Source organism: Nesoenas mayeri (genome assembly GCF_963082525.1).
Source record: "Nesoenas mayeri genome assembly, chromosome: 1".
Classification (NCBI taxonomy): domain Eukaryota; kingdom Metazoa; phylum Chordata; class Aves; order Columbiformes; family Columbidae; genus Nesoenas; species Nesoenas mayeri.
The window spans coordinates 61,207,227-61,224,285 of NC_137541.1; the positions used below are offsets into that span (position 1 = coordinate 61,207,227).

Here is a 17,059-nt window from a genome sequence, read left to right on the forward strand (position 1 = left end):
TTCAGCTTGCACACTTACAGTAGGAAACAAAGGAATCACGGGGCGCTGTTGAGCAGGTAGATCAGCCACCTACTTACGCTGAACAGAGGTGGCATGGATGGATGAAGGAGTTTCAGAGCCTAATCACAGTCCCTGTCATCTGACAAGAGATGCTGATAATCACCCAGCTCGAGACATATCATTTCCTTCTCAACGTTGGGTGCAGAGTCCCTCTGGGTATGACTGAGGTAGAGCTGCTGGAAAAAGCAGGTGGGCATACTGGAAAGATCCTCTCAGCTTTGCTTCAAGGTACCCCCATCCCAGTGCTTCTGCAATTTGGCACATGCCAGGCACTGCTCTGCTGGGCTCATGGTCAGATTTCTCCTTACTAAGTGGCCTGACATGGTCTGTGCCCACTTCTGTTTCTGACCCCAGTAAAGATGTAACCTTGGAACAAGCTGCAGTAGCCTCATGTGCTTTGGGGGTGCCAGAGAAGCCAAAAAAACAGCACTTACACCCCCTTAAAGCAAAGCTTGAAGGGCAGAGAGGTCACTACCTCTGACTTTCTTCTATAATTTGCCCTACCTTCATGCTGCGAGTTCATCCTGTGTAACCTTACAGAGGTCTCAGCATGGTTGTCCCCAGCAAAAATCAGTGAGTTTGTCCAGTGCTTGAAACAACCATGCTCCAGTCTCAGATTGAACCTCCAGTGCAGATAAACAAGTATCAGCTACAAATTCAGGATATTTTCCACAAACTGGGGGGGAAGGGAAGGATGGAGAAAGGTATTTACAGAGCTGATAGGCTCTGCCCCTTACACTTTACATTTTAGTGTTTCCTCTGTTTGATCTTATCAGTTACCAAAAATACAGGGCTTTATATTTGGCCCTGCACTCTCCCTCTGATCCTCCACTTGGACCATTCCATGGACTTTTTCTGCAGCTACCACCAACCACCACCTTCACACTAAGCTCACTTGCCCTTTTTGTCACCTTAGGTCATCAGTATTAAAGACTTCTTACCTGCTCTCAGCCTTTTTTCACCTTCTTTATCATTTCTTTCCTTCCTCCACATTCTGCACTCTTTCATTCATAGACCTTTTGCCCTACATTCCTCTGTCTGTTCCTGCCCTGCCATCCCAAATCCCAACTGAGCCATTCCAGTTGGTGTCTGCTATGCTTCACACAGCAGAACATCTCTAATGGGAACCCCACTGTCTGGCTAACTTTCTCCACTATAAACACATTGCTCCCCCATTCAGTTCTGTTTGTTTCCTAGACTTAGCACTCCAGCTCAAATCTCAGACTCACAGTCATAATCACCTCTTTGCCACATTTGGCTCATTCCTCAGACCCTCCCATCTCCTCCAGCCCCCACTTCAGCTGTTACACAGGATTTCACCCAGTTCTTCCATGAGAAGAATGACAAACTGTGATCTTCCTCTTCCAGTAGCTTTGTCTTTTGTTTCCTCTTCTCCTCCTACAACTCCTTCCTCATTCTTCTCTCCTACACATGAAAAACCTCCTATGCAACTCTCTTCCTTCATTTCTATTTGCCACTGAGCCAGTCTTATCCTGTCTCCTGACTTTCCTTACAGATGCTCTCGTCCTCTTGTTCTTTCTTCTCCTTGACCTCTCACACCCTCAGTCTTTTTATTCTCATAATGCAAGTACCATTCAATGTCTTTCCTCTTAAAGTATTCTCATTTTAAAACATTCTTTCATCTTAAAACATTTGTTTTCCTCTCTAAATACCGTGTCCTTTTCTCTCCTCCCTTTCATTACCAACCTCTCTGAATACATCAGGTACAAAAACCACCTGGCGCTCTCCCACCAGTTCAGTGCTGCCTCCTCTCCCTTGCAAGTGCTGCCACCAAAGTCCCTGTTTAACGTACTGGGCAAATTTCAGCACAGTCTGAATGCTCTGTTCTCATCTGCTGCAACATAGCTGCCTTCAGTAGTCTCCTGTGCTGTTCCAGCCTGAAATGGTGTCTTTCTTCAGCTGCCACAACATCACTCGCTTCTTTTGCACCACCTTTGAATCTGCTTCTTTTGTATGTCCTCCAGAAGACTCTTTTCTTCTCCCAGCTCTGCTGGAAGTTCATGGGGATTTTCTCATTCTGTAGTTTACTCCTTGGTAATTTCTGTCACAAACATAGATTCCACTACTGTCTCCACGCAGTAGTTTTCACATTTGCTCCTCTAACACAGACTTGTCTCCCTATGTCCATACCCACAGTCTCTCTAATACTCCCTCACAGACATACCAATATCAGTCTGAGCTTGTCGTAGCTAAAACAAAGTTTCTAATGTTCTTCTGTGTTCTTTACTATATGCTCTCTTCAGTAATTCCCATCTCTTTCTCATTCCTACTATTGCTTTCCTTGTTGTTCTGGTCAAAAACTGGAATAACATCTTCATCTTACTTCTCTTACTAAGTCCATAGATCCAAGGGATGTCTACAGTTTGCATATTCTTTCTCCATCCATGCTCACATTAGCTCATGCCTTTATTACTACAATATTTCTTTTTCTGACCTTTACAAATGTGATCTTGCCCTCCATGTATCCATTCAGGATGCTGCTAGAAATATCGTTTTCCTAACACATCCCTCAGAGCATGTCATTCCTCTTAGCAGCTATAGAATGCTGTCCCCATACCTCTCTCATTAGTGTAATCTACTTGTCTTCATTAAGGAAATGTCAGCTTCTTCCTACAGCCAACCAAAGAGGTCAGTTCCCATCACCTACTTATTAATTTTTCAAGCAGACTTGACCCATGATTTTTCTGGTACCATCCCTCAGTCTTTGAAACACCATCTTATAAACATCTGCACCTCTTATTCATTATCCTTTTTTACAACTCTTTTAGGAATCCCACATTTCGTGGTGCTTGCAGAAATGTGGTTAGCCTACTGGTGTTTTTAAAATGCTGCCGGACACGTTGAGCATAATTACCTTGTCATCTCCTTGTACTGTCTCATAAGGCTGCATATTTAAAGTGCAGCAACATGTCAAAAGGACGGCGACGTTTTTCTAATTCATGATTTCTGATTCATGATTAAGGCTCATCAATCCTACTGTAGAACTCTAACTGGTATTAATAATAATGAACGAAATCCCTATTATGCGGCTACTGAGCTGAGGTACAAGAGATTAAGTCACTTGCCTCAGGTCATGAAGAAAGGCTATGGCAGAGCTTGGACCGAGTTCTGGCTTTGTAAGCCCTGCCCTAACTGCAGTACTACCTTTCTTCCATCTATCTTGGTAGTTATCTACAAAGGATTATGATTTCAGCAGGCTCAGCTGGGCAGTTGTGTATATTTATTTGTGGAAGAATTAGGCTTTATGAGAAAGAAAATGGGGAAATTTCCATTTTATAGTCTGATTTCTCTCCTGCAGAGAAAATATGTTAGTTTATATTATTTTCTTTTTACGTGGATTCTATTCTGAATGTTCTGTTAAATGTCCTTGTGCATTCCAGAATCCACATTATTTATTTATTTATTCCTTAAAAACTAAGAAATACCATCTTTCTTCTTTCTTTTGCTCTTAAAGAGGTGACTATGTACTCAAGGGTTCCAGCAACACTTTGTTAGCAATGAGCCATTAAGTAACTTACATTATAAATGATTGTCATTATTTTTGCAGAACCTACAAAACATAAAGCTATTTTGTCATTTACTGGCTCTGCAACAGTTAATGAACTCATTCCACTCTTGAAGTTATTCTGAGTGCACAGAAAGACTTTTTCAATGAGAAAAAGCAATATTAGTATGGATTTTTATTACTGGAGATGACAAAATAGTTCAGATAATTTCCTCTCTATTTAAGTAGAAGAATCTTTCATATTTTTATTTTTACAGTAAAGAGAACACATTTGCAATCATATTAAATCTTTCCTTCACACTTGTTAAAAAGTTTTTAAGCAATCATCACAAAGGATAAAAATGCTGAGATTTCTCAAAAGCATTCAGATGCTCAATTAAATGAACAGGAATTACGCATACAGTCCTGCAGGCAGCTCTGCAAACATCATTTTCTCTTGAGAAGGGCATGATCCCGTCAGTTTTACTCAGGCAAAATTTCCATTTGTCTTCACCAGCAATTTTGCTTGAAAGCCAGCAGCTTGATTGAAATTTGCCCTTTAAAACAGCATGAATAAAAACAGTTGCAGCTCTGTTAAATTACATGTATGTTCTTAGTATTTTTAGCAGATATATATTATCAAACTAATTATCTCAGATGTGTCAGAGGAACGTGTCAGGTTCTTATTACTTGTGGTAAAGACACTTTTTAATGAAATGTTATTTAAGTTTGATGCAATTAAAATATTAATATTACTTATTTAAAATATGATGGGCCAAGTCCTCCTGGAACTCACATGCATGAAACACGAGTGATTTCATCCATTAAATGATTTTAGAAAAATCTCTGAACAAGAGCATATCTTTGCTGCATCTTAGAAACATGCAGTTATTTGACTTCCAATCTGCATCGGTAGACTAAGAATAATTATGGCACTGAAAAATACCTGAGTAGCCTAAGATTCAACTCAAAAAATGTCTGCTGCTTAAATTTCACTGGTTCACTCTGCAGAACTCTGCTGTGACAGGAGGGAGCACAGACCTTGCATTGGCCTTTCTATCCAGGGACAATTTTAACCTCAAAGGAAACACTAAAGGCCTGAACTTGCTGCATCACCATGTTCAATAAAACATTCACCGTTGACTTCACAGGATGAGAATCGAGCCTTCAAAAAGTCCTTTTCATAATGAGTACATCTGGAGAACAGCTGGGATTTCAAACACACTTTTTAAACAAAGCATTTAATATATGAGGGATACATGAAAGAATGGCTGTCCTAATTTACCTGGCAAAACCATTGCATTTTAAAAGTCAAATCTACAGAATCACAAGGTATTGCAAGTGGTTTTATGGAAATAAAGCTTTTTATTCCTAGAGATAGCTGCAAGTAGCCTCTCTTCAGCCTTTTCCAATTGTGTATAAATAATCCCTAGTGACGGCTGGAGTAGTCCTGTTAAGCCTTTTTTCCCCAGTTATGCCATGCATCTGACAAACCAAAACAGAGAATGCTTTCATCCCAGAAATCTTGCATACTATTCAGGGTGCAGGTAGGCTGCACAGGAATTACTTGCTTTTTTTTTTCCAGTGGTGGCATGGGCTAAGTACACTTGCAATAAAATCTTTTAAAAATAGGATTTACTATGATTTCCATGGATCTTGGGGGAAGAAGGAAGGCAAAAGGGGGATTGAAATAATAAGGTCATTGTAAAATTTTTCTTAATAAAATTGGATTCCAGTGGCAGGCAGCAAAGCCCCATCCAGACAGGTTTAACTGGCAGCCTTCCAAAAGTGAGATGAAAGTTCCTCTGAGTAGTAATTGTCTAAATGGAACAGACTCTGGTTATTGTGCAACTTCTTCCTCTACTTTATTGTACCTTTAGAATTAAATTATGTAATTATTTATTTTCCTTTCTTGTTTTCCTCTTCACTAGTGCAGGAAGCATCTGAGCAATGTTGCCCTAGGGTGCACACAGAGTCTGTGGCTTCCAGGTTTGTTTTTTCTGGGCCACTATGAGTCCATACACAAGGAGCTGCTGGTTGCCAAAGCAGAATAAAAACTCAGTCTTCTCCTGGCCATGAATGGACACTTACCTGCATTTTAACTCTCTGCTTGCTTAGTGGTGGAGGTGCTTGGTTCACTGAAATCTTTTGGTTGGGTGAGGGAAAGTCACTTTTGTGAAAAACTCGGCAGTACACTGGTAAACAGTGGATTAAATAGGACATAAGGACCATCTTGAGGGAGGTGATTCTGCCCCTCTGCTCCACTCTGGCGAGACCCCACCTGGAGTCCTGTGTCCAGCTCTCAAGCCTTCAGCACAGGAAAGACATGGACCTGTTGGAGAGGGGCCAGAGGAGCCACAGAAATGATCAGAGGACTGGAATAGCTCTGCTGTGAGGACAGGCTGAGAGAGTTGGGTTTGTTCAGCCTGGAAAAGAGAAGGCTCTGGGGAGACCTTATTGCAGCCTTTCAGAGCTTAAAAGGGACCTATCAGAAAGATGGGGACAGACAGGGTATTGCCCAGAGAGGTGGTAGATGCCCCATCCCTGGAGACATTCAAGGCCAGGCTGGATGGGGCTCTGAACAACCTGATCTAGTTGAAAATGTCCCTGCTCATGGCAGGGAGTTGGACTGGATGACTTTTGAAGGTCCCTTCCAACCCAAACTATTCTATGATTCTATATTCAAAGGGAAGTTAAACAACGGGGCTATTTCTTCACAGAAAGGGTTGTCAGGAATTGGAACAGACTGCCCAGGGAAGTGGTTGAGTTAACATCCTTGGAGGTGTTTAAAAGATGCGTAGATGAGTTTCTTAGGGACATGGTTTAGAGGTGGACTTCACAGTGCCAGGTTAATTGTTGGACTCGATGATCTTAAAGGCTTTTTCCAACCAAAATGATTCTATGATTCTATGATCCTGTGATTCTATATAATTCAGGGAGCAGACTGGACATACACCTGGGAATCTGAAAAGTATTGTGCTGAACAAACCAAGAACCAGCAATTCCTAACTCTGTGAGTCTTTAGGGATTAGGAGTGAATCTGTGGTCCTGAGATGCTACAAGACTTGATCATATGTGAGAGCAGAATCAGAAGGCCAGCTTTGTTAGTTCTTTCTTTTTGACTGGTCCCTCTCTACAGGAGTGCTTTTCCTCAGTCCAAGTAGCCAGTTCACAAGAATAAGGATTATTCATGTAAGTAAAAGTTAGCAAAACTGGGCCCTGAGTTTGAATGTTTAATTCAAATAATTTCTTTATTGACTATAATTTCTGTTGCTTCTGGTTTGATTTTTTTTTTCACTCATGACAACGAAGAGAACAAATTCAGTGCCTAATTTTGATACAGCTTTAGAATGTTTTTCAGGCCTTTGGTTTCATGCCTGTATGCCTCTCCTTGAGTATGATTACTTGCAACAACCTGCTTTAATTCATTGCCTATTCATCTGATTATATTATTTTGAAATATGCACTCGGGTTCTGTGGAAATATGAAAAAAGGAGTAGAAGAAATATAAATAGGTCTAGTGTCTAGTGTCTATTACATCTATCCATAAGAAATCTGAAGTAACAGATCTCCAGTTTTTCTAGCAAAACCCAACATAAAGATTTTTATTTATTTGCCAGAAAGAGAAAACTAATAAATACAGAACAGAATTACAGAAGTGATCTGGCCTATTCAGAAACAGAACTGTTTTTTAAAACCACTGCCATCTGAATACTGTCAGGTACCATAGGGCCTGATCCTGCCATAAGCCGCTGCCTATAGCTTGTATTAATTTCAGCAGAGTTCATAAGCAGAATAACTGCAGGGTATTTGCAAAGCCAGTTAGGCTCTTAATGACCATTTTTTGTTATCCTTTGATAGATAAACCTACCATTCTCTATACTGGAAGTTTTGCCTAGGGAAAAATGTAGAACCTATCTCAAAATAAATGGATCACTTAGATTCTGTACCGCTTAACAGAAAAAAAAAAAATAATAATCACCACCTTAATAGCATTTACATTCAATTACATATAGCATTAAACACAATATTTGGGGCCAGAACTTGCATTAGATTATCCAGTTGCGGAAGAAGTGTGCTAGATTAAATTAACAACTGGCAGAGGAAAGAGAATGAAAGGCCTATGTACCAATACCATCTTCTTTTGTATGGTATTTGGCCTGAAGCTCATACAGAGAGAGATTTCATCTGTGAAGGAACACGTACCCCATTCAGGGTATTTCATTACTACAGGTAGAGAACATCTGCAGCTCTTCACACCCACCCAAACCCCCACCCCTGCAACCTCTAACTCCGGATGAGCATCTGCCATGGAAGAAAAACTAGAAAAGCAAGATGGTGCTGTCAGGTTAAACCTAGAATACTTGGCTCATTTTGAACTCCTAGCTGTTCTCAACAGCGATGGCAAATGTACTTATTCCATTTTCATCATATAGCTGCAGATCGTAAAGAAAGAGTCTGGCAGCTGGCCTTTGGTGGGAACAGGGACACTAGGTGACTACCCATGTAAAGCTGGCTCCTAATTCAGTGATTCCAGCATATGAGGAGTTTTAACAGACAAATATTTTACATTTTTTTTTTGTCAGGGAGGAGTAAAATCGCTTAGTTCTTTTTTATCTAAAAAAACAAAGTAGACAAGCAATCCTGTAAAATCTCCAGTTGTGTTTCTGAGGAAGTCAAACACTTTATTTTATCAAATTGCCATTAAACTTGCTTTTCTATGTTTTAATCTGGAAGTGCCAAAGGAACACACCTCTATAGCATTAGTGTTAATGTGTGTGATTTTTCTTTATGGCTGAGAGGCATTAGTATAGGCAGATCACCGCTTCAAAAAGACCATTAAATGAACTGTAATACTGGTATTCAGTATTATGAGTCTCCCTCCCTTAACGTTTCTCTCAATGTGCGATGAAGTTTGTTAAATGTATGCCCAAAACCTTTAAAGAAGGCAAAGAGTCACACACACCGATATTCGCACATACCTCCCTTGTGTGCACAATTTGCACTTCTGCCCTTGGGACAGGGACTCTGTGAAGTGGCTACCTGGCCATCTGCAGACACATATGTCCGGGAATATGTGTGCAGGAATGCATGCTGTACTTGAGCCTGGGAATCCCTTGGTACCAGCTGAATGCTCTGTATTTACAGGTATTTCACGACATACACACTCATTCACACACTCACATACACATGGACATATATGAATTGCAGCTGGATCTTATAAAGACCATCTTCTCCTGTGTCTAACCACCTCAGCTTGAGTTGCCACATTTTCTCTATGGTTTACAGCAGAGCTGCCCTTACACGTAACCCAGTGCCTGTCAATTTCAGCAGTTTATGGCAAGAGAAACGGACATTCCTAAACCCAGGACAAGGCAGGAGGTAAAAGATGAACAAGTCTCACCTATTTCAAGATTAAAAACCTCTCTAATAACTGAAACTCCTTTTGCCAAAGGTGAGCTCTGGTGACATGTTCACCTGCTGTCAAGGTTGAATTTCTTTGTTTATGCCCCAAGCACAGTGAGCACACGTGGCAAAGTGATCCAGCCTTCCACAGATAGCCCAGCCCTTACCTAGACACAGGGAAGAGGAGCCCTCCCTCAGCTCCAAAACCAGGAGGAGGTTGCCTGGGTGCTGACAGGTTTGTTCATGTTCACCTGTCCTTTACAAATGGGACTGAAGCCACCAATTTGTTTCATAGTGATCGTTAAATAGCAAACAGACATTAAAGACCACTAGCAACACAGACAAAATCCCAACTAGCGATCTTGGTTCCCTGCTACACCACCTGTGTGTGCTGTCTCAGGGCAAGTCTATACCATGGTACTCACCTCTACTGCTCACTTTTAAAACATACGGAACAAAATGTATACATTGGCAAACGTATGTGAGAGTATGTCCCTCATGAATAATTAGCTTTAAGCTACAATTCTGCTTGCAATGCCTGAAAAGGGAATTAACACAGGCTATCAAGGGAGATTGGAACAGAGAACACACTCAGAAAACAAGTATTTTTAAAGATTGTATGGTGTAAGAAGCAGTGATTTCACTGTGATGTAAAGAAACTGCTGGGGAATCAGCAACAGAAGAACCATGGGAGGGAAATGTTATGTTCTTGTATGGAGTAAACATGCTGTGGGTAGCAAGGATGCTGTCATCTTTTACTGAAACCCTCATCATCCTACAAAAATATACATCTTTTGCAGACAGGATGTCTAGGCAGCATTTTCTACATATCTCCTCTTCCTGTACTTCAGATCAAAGACATTTTTGAGGTAAACTGACCATCACCTTGAACTGGTACCTTGGGTGAAAAAAAGAAGGACCAAAAGGCAAGAGAAAACACAGCACAAAAATGCTACAGGCAAACAGATGCATCTCCACCCAAAGAGAAAATTATTCCTTTCTAACACTCCTAATAAATTCTTGTAATGTTTTGTAGACATTGAAGATATTCCAAAACATAGCTCAGTGTAAACAGCAAGCTGGGTTTCCTCCTGCTCTTTAGCATTTCTCTTTGTTTACTCTCCATTTGAGTACAGAAAAACCTACATGTGAGCGCTACAAATGGTTTATTTTGGGACTGATGGGGCATCCAGTAAAGGAATGATGAAATACAGACATATGTAGCTTAAAATAAAAGAATTTTTACTTTACCTGAGTCATCAGGGTCAAACAAAATTAAAAAACAAAACAAAAAAAAAAATCCAATGTCTGCTTTATTAATACCTCTTATTTGTATATGGAAAACAACCTGATACCATGGTGATGGGCAGACTATATTAAGCTTAGAGAGACATTCTGGGGTGTGTCTGCTCTCACCCCCACTGCCTTCTTGCTCCCAAACCCCACACCTCAGCAGTAGAGACCCTGTGGGAAACTGCCCTGGCAATGCTTCAGGAAGTGATGCCCAGCCAGACCAGCTCACCCATCGCAAAAGTAGGTGCTTGGCTAGAGATGCTACCCCCCCATCTGTGAGCCTGAATGGCTCTGCTCAGACGCTACTCAGCTCAGGAGTGCCTGGCACGTTCATTTGGTAAAAAACAGTCCTTACCTTTGGCAATCAGCTCCTCCAGCTCTTGGTCAAATCCTTGTCGGTGACATTTCCTCCAGAGCCCCATGTTGGTGGAGTTGTACTGTCTGTTGCACTCGTCGACTGCGCTCATAGCAAAGATCTGCCTCCTATTTCTTGCCAAGAGGAGTTTCCCTTCCCAGCGGTCCAACCTAGACCTGCTGGCCCTGAGAGGCAGGTTGTTGTTGGAGTTATAAATGAAGCCAGGATCATTTCTTTTAGTGGTGATACTCTTGCACCTCTCTCTGTGCTTCCTGGCATCAGTTTCGTACCAATGGTCAGAGCAGATTGCCACAGCCAGCATGCCCAGGGCACACAGAGCTAAAGAGAGGCCAGCATACAGCAGTAACCTTCCAGCAGCCATACCTCAGCTTCACAGAAACACCATGGACATCTTCACAACAGGCAAAGCCCTTGAGCGTGAGACCACGCAAAAAACCTCCAGAGCGGCTGCTACGTGTCACTTGGCAGAGACTGCCTCAAACATCCCCAACTCCCGTGGCTCACATCCACGCTGCGGAGGGATGCTGAGAGCTCTACAAAGTTCTGCCCCGGGGGCAGTCCTGGAGTCTCATCTGCCTCTTCTCCTCTGTGGAGGAGACCTGCTGAGGAGAAATACAGCCTTCCACCTTGAATGGGAGCAAGCCAGCGACCCACCTATACAAAGATGTCCTGCTCCCTCACCACGAGCACCCAGGCAACGGGGACTGAAGGGATGTATGCCCCCTGAAGAGACCTGAAAGCTATGGCTGTTTGATCAGTCCATTAATCTCTTTCAATCTGGCCAGCTCAGAGATCCGGAAGAGATGGCTTTCAGATCAGCAAGCTCACCACAGCATCATCACAGGACGGAAAAGTTCAACAGCTAGCGATCTCCTGCTTGCAAGGGACGGGTTATCCCGGTTTCAGGACTGGGTGACTTGTCTTTTCTTTGTCACTGGCTCAGCAAGAGCATCATAGTCTGGACGGTCGGTCGCTTGCTTGGGTTTAAAGCGAGGTCGAAAGGGAGGGAGCAAGAGGGGGGAGCAATCTGTTGTTGCTGCTGCTGCTGGTTTAAATCGCGGCTAAAATACAACCTCCCCGGCTGGAACTGGAACCGCGGACACACACCGATCTCTCCCTTAGCAGACTTCGCTGACAGTCACTGACATCTTGGCTTCGGAAACACCTCGGCTCCTCTCCTCCAGCCTTCCCATTCACTCGCCTGCTTTCGCCGTCTGCGCTGTCGCCCAGGCAGCCGAACGCCACGATCGTTTCCCCGCAGCGAGCCCAGCAGCGCTTCGCCTCTCCCTGCGCGGCGGCCTCCTCGCTCCCGGGCCCGGGGAGAGGCGGCGGGGGAGCAGCCGCAGCCCCGGCAGGACCCGCCGCCGCCGCCGACCGCGCACCTCCGGCTAGGCAGCACCGGCAGCAGTCCGAGACCCCAGCATCGTTTTTCCACGCATTCCTCCCCCTCCCCGTCCCCCCGTCCCCTTCCGCTGGTATCTGAGGAGCTTCCTTCGATCCCCGGCGCTGGGATGTGTTGTTGCACAGTTTTCCTAACACGGCGGCACGTTAGCCATCTGCAAGATGAAGGCGGGCAGGGCTTACGGCGGGCTGAAAGGATGCTAAGGAATGGGGAAGGGAGAGAGGTCGGGGGGAAATCAAACCAAAACAAACCAGGGAGGGGTGGAGGGAAACAAAAACAAGAAAAAAGCTACACACCTTAGACTGGGAGAAGAACGCAGCCCCTAACTGTTGTCAACAGCTTTCAGGCTGCACCATTTCTCTGCCATATGGCCTGATCTCCAAGTCAGAGCTGAGATTTTTAGCTCAGAAGCTTCATAGGAGTCGTATCCCCAGCATCAGCAGCTACATATTCAGGCATGTTGATTGTTGTTTGGTTTGATTTTGGTTTTTTGTTGTTGTTGTTGTTTTTTTCCTCCTTAAATTTCCACTCCCTTTCTCTCTAATGGGAATAACTCACCCATCTCGTAGAGATCAAGCACAACAGCAGGTGAGCTAGAGTCCCCAAGCCTTATAAATCTCATTTCACCATTTTTAATTCAAATAAGAGTGAATCCAATCTTCTGTACACCTGGGAATCTTTCCTTGTTCAAACACCGAGCCCTGCAGCCTTGGCTAAAGCCTACAGACAGAGAATACAGAGCGCTGAGCCAAAAGCCAGTGATGTCACCCATGCAACGTGAGACTCATTTCTTATTTCTCTAGCCTCCTTAAAGACAAACTGCACCACTTCCCAGGCAGGAAATGTCGAAGCCTTACTTTCTTAAGAGGGGGAAAATGTAAAACCTGGATTTAACTGGATCCTGCTCATTCGTGGTCACAAGCCCTTATGTCATGCGAAACAGACCCAAGACAACAAGAGCTGTTTCTTACTGCACCAAAAAAATCCCAACCTACTACATCACACAAAGCATGAGCTTGAAAATAACCCTGAATTCAGGACCTAGATTCTGTATGATCCAGAAATCTGAGGCCTCCAGACTCTGAATTGTACTGTTTAAGAAGGAAATAATCACAGTCATGTCCCTTTCATCAAAAAGCTCTGGATCCTGGCACATCCTGGTCCATGGGTACCACAGCATCCTGGAGGGACCCAGTTAGCCCCATCCAAAATTTGGCTCCCACACACCAATGACCCCACGGTATGGTTACTCCTGTTGTGTCAAAAAGTCCACAGCCCCAGTTCCCCTCTAGAGATGAGTGCTGCAAAAATCTACATTCGCACTGGGTCCTACCAGCTTTTGGCCCCTGAAGCCCAAGCTGTATCATCTGACTAGAAAATAATCATAGCCTTTATTGGAAGCCCTGGCCTGGTGATGGTTCTTGGCCCCAAAAGGGGAGTGCTGGGATTTTGCTAGCTTTTAGCCATAAGCCACACAAGCTGTACTTGCTCCAGTGGGGAGAGAAGAAGGGAGACATGGTACCTCTTCAGGTATCAGAAATACATACCTGGATTTTCTTGAGAAATACAGCTGCATCAGAAAAAAACCACATGGCCGGATCTTACCAGGTTTTGGCCTCAAACCAAATTGTATCATCAAAAAAAGGCAAGATGTCTCTTTCCATTTTAGATGGCAAAACCAGGTTCCAAGTCAGCTGGGATTTTCAGCTATGGAAGGGCATCTCTCCATTAAACCGTTTTTGGTTTGAAAAGTACTGTATTGTCTAGCCCCCTTGTATGATTATGAATCTTGCAAAGGAAAGTTGATTGTCCAAACCATAGACATTGCAATCATCTGCATCTGCTGGAACAGCTCTATTGCAAAACTTCAATGTTATGTTACTAACTGCATCTAGAAAGTTTTAAATAAGTTTAATTATTTTACTGAAAGAAGACACTGGTTTATTGTTTTTTAGCGTTCACTTCCCTTCGTTGTTCATAATAAAGGCAAATATTTAAGGATCTAAGGGTTTGTTTTTTTTTTTAAATAGTTAAGCACAGGTGGATCCAGTTCTATAACTGGATTTTTCAAGCAACTACATGTCAGTACATAAAAAAATGAAATTTTATAGTGGGCTTGGAGCAGCCATACTTGTCATCTGTTCCAAGACAGAATTTAGAGATTTGTGGTCAAAAAGCTTCTGGCTCCTATAAGAAGATGGTGAACAGGTTTCTTGTGTTGCAGCCCACACAGAGATGAGAGTGCACCTGGATTTCTTCATCAGTTTTTAGCGTCAAGCCCCAAGCTGAAGGATGAGAACATGGAACAAGCCTAATTTTACCAAACGTGGATTGATGGATTTTTGATTTAAGCACAAGAGTCTGCTACATTTATTCTCTATTTAGATGGAACTGGAAGACAGAACTGTCTAAACTATTCTCTATTTAGACAGAACTGGAAGACTAGGGGCAAGAATAAAATGAAGGATTCAGCTCTCAGAGCTGTTTTTCTCATGGTATTGGCCAAAGATACATTAGGGAACAGGAAAACCATATAATGTAAAAATACTTACATTTCTTTTCTAGTTAAACATCAGGATTACAGTCCAAAGACCCAAGATTTGGTTGGATCGAGGCAGTTTCAGGTGCCAGGTGTTTCCATCACACTTCAAGGCAGTAAGAGAGTTTCATACCTGGAGAAGCCAAACTTGTTCCCTCCTCTCATTCTTAAACATGGGTTTAAAAATTGGAATGCAGCTCCAGGTTTTATCTTTTTCTCTGAAAAGGCATTTCAGTGACAGTTTCTATACATTTTTTTTACTTGCATTGTAGCTTTATCAGATGGCAATCTATATCCGCCTGCAAGTCACCTTAGATATATAAATGTAGGAGAAAATGTTGGATTTCAGGTGAGCTCCAGTTTAACTCTTAGAATTTAACATTTCTCTCCTTCATCATCATCATCTTTATCCCCTTTTTTTTCCAGAGGGGCAGATTATTGCTTGTTGCAGGCATTAGGAACCTTTCCTCTGTCTCTTGCCAGGATTATTATAGACAGCCCCTTCGCAGCGCCAACAGATCATTATTAAATTCTCTTCCTCCTACCCCACCCCCGCCTCACTGCAGGGGGGAAAAACAATCCTTGTCGATCTTGAGATGAATGTAAGCTGGGAGAAAGGCATTTAAAAAGGAAGAACTCACACACACTTGGGAACGTTACGTGGAAACTGGTCCCTTCTGTGAATTAAGGGCATCTTGGCAAAGGGAGGTAATTCACGGGTCTTAAATGAACTGGGAAGTGAAAATGCAGTTATAGTAACGGACTGAAAGCTGAGGCTTTCCTTTCTGCAGGTTACGATTTCAGTGATCCAGAGGGAAAGCTAAAGCACATGGGTGCACAGGAAAAATGTCTGAAGACACGGGACAGAGACACAGAGCCCAGCGTGTCTGTTCTGAGCAAATTCCTTGTCACAAGCCGTGCGCTGCCTGCCAGACATCACCACGGGTGATATTGTATGGACAGGGCTGGCTTCTCTCCATTCCCTCCCAGGATTGTTTCTGCTTTCCTTAGCATCCTCCAGCTCCCCTCGCCCACTGCCTTCCAAGAAAGCATCAGATACCAAAGCAAAGAGAGCGCCTGTACCAAGGTACGCACAGGCTGTGAGGTTAGAGACAGGCAGGGCATAGTTAATGGGCAACCAATTGCAATTTTGCAATTTGCTTTTCTTCGGGTTGGGGCTTTTTGTTTGTTTGTGGGTTTTTTTGTGATTTGTTTGTTTGTTTGTTTTTGGTTTTTTTACAATAAAATCACCACCATATTTTTCTTCTCCCTCTTTTTTTTTTTTTCCTTTTAAAGAAAAAGAGTTCAGTGCCATCTAGTGGGGGAGGGGATTGAGCAAGTCCATGCACTTCCCAGTGCTAGGGAAACGTGCTGCTAACTCAGTTTATTCAACAGGGAAAGACGATACTCACTATTTCCCTTCTGTCTTCAAGATCTTCGTTTCCCAAGAGGTGATATTTAATTTACGTGGACTCCAAACTTCATATCTTGTAATGAACCACCTACTGAAGCCAAAGGAACTCGTACTGATGTTGTATTACTTGCAGTAGCACTGGCCCTGGAGGCAGTTTGCTGCTCTAATTACAGGATTTCAAACACAAGACAGTAATCAAACCAAACACAGATATAACAAATTATATCTAGTAATATTTGTTATCATTCCAATACACCTCGGATACTGGTGTGGCTGAATTCTCAGCATGCCAGCCCTTCTACTAACACAGACATAAAAGATGCTGCCTGTCCCATAGAAGCATCTTATGATGACTCCCACAAACACTTGACCTGTCAGTCAAACAGACTTTGGGGAGTTCTGGTGACTCATGAACCAAGCAGAGGCTCTATAAAGGAAGATCTGGACTACAGCATACCTCATAAAAGCTTGTCATCTAAAACCTGGGCATCCAAACCAATTGTTAATGCTTCTTCCATTATTTTTTTTTTAATAGAGAAAGGAATTTTCAGAGGGAAACACCATCCAGCTGCATAAACACGAGCTAGACATACACACACTCATACATACACAGATTAGGCAGACAGATATGTACACACCTGTGTTTAGCTGTGCACACATCAGTTATCTAGCTGCACACACCAGCACAGAGCTGGATGTCTTCTGCTCTCCCTCTGCCAATGCCCAAAAGGGATTTGTTTTGCTCTCTCTATAAAAAACCCAAACCAAAACCAAAAACAACCACCAAAAAACCCAAACAAATAACAAAAATGAAACAACAAAAAAAACCCACCACATTTGGATTGCAAAGTCAAGCAAGTCAGTGAATGCCAGATTTAAGATCACCCATGCAACATTAATTTACCCTTATGCAAACACATTATGATACAATCTTTAATTACATGATTTTTGTTTCCATGGGTCTCCCGCTTTTTCAGCGCAAAGGAGGGATGATGCTCACTTAATGAGCACTATTCAAATTTTCTCCTGTCCTTATCATCCAATGTGTGGTGCATGTACTATTT

General features: G+C 42.8%; 1 protein-coding gene across 1 annotated transcript in view; it reads right to left on the reverse strand.

Annotated features, from left to right (window-relative positions):
- The window catches only part of TMEM178B (transmembrane protein 178B), a gene marked incomplete at both ends in the record, with an annotated part of 225,450 nt that extends 214,449 nt beyond the window's left edge, over positions 1-11,001 (reverse strand). The window contains one exon of the mRNA XM_080346529.1: positions 10,620-11,001. Coding sequence (XP_080202655.1) covers positions 10,620-11,001 — 382 coding nt within the window. The remainder of the gene's footprint in view (positions 1-10,619) is intronic.
- Positions 11,002-17,059: the final 6,058 nt, after the last annotated feature.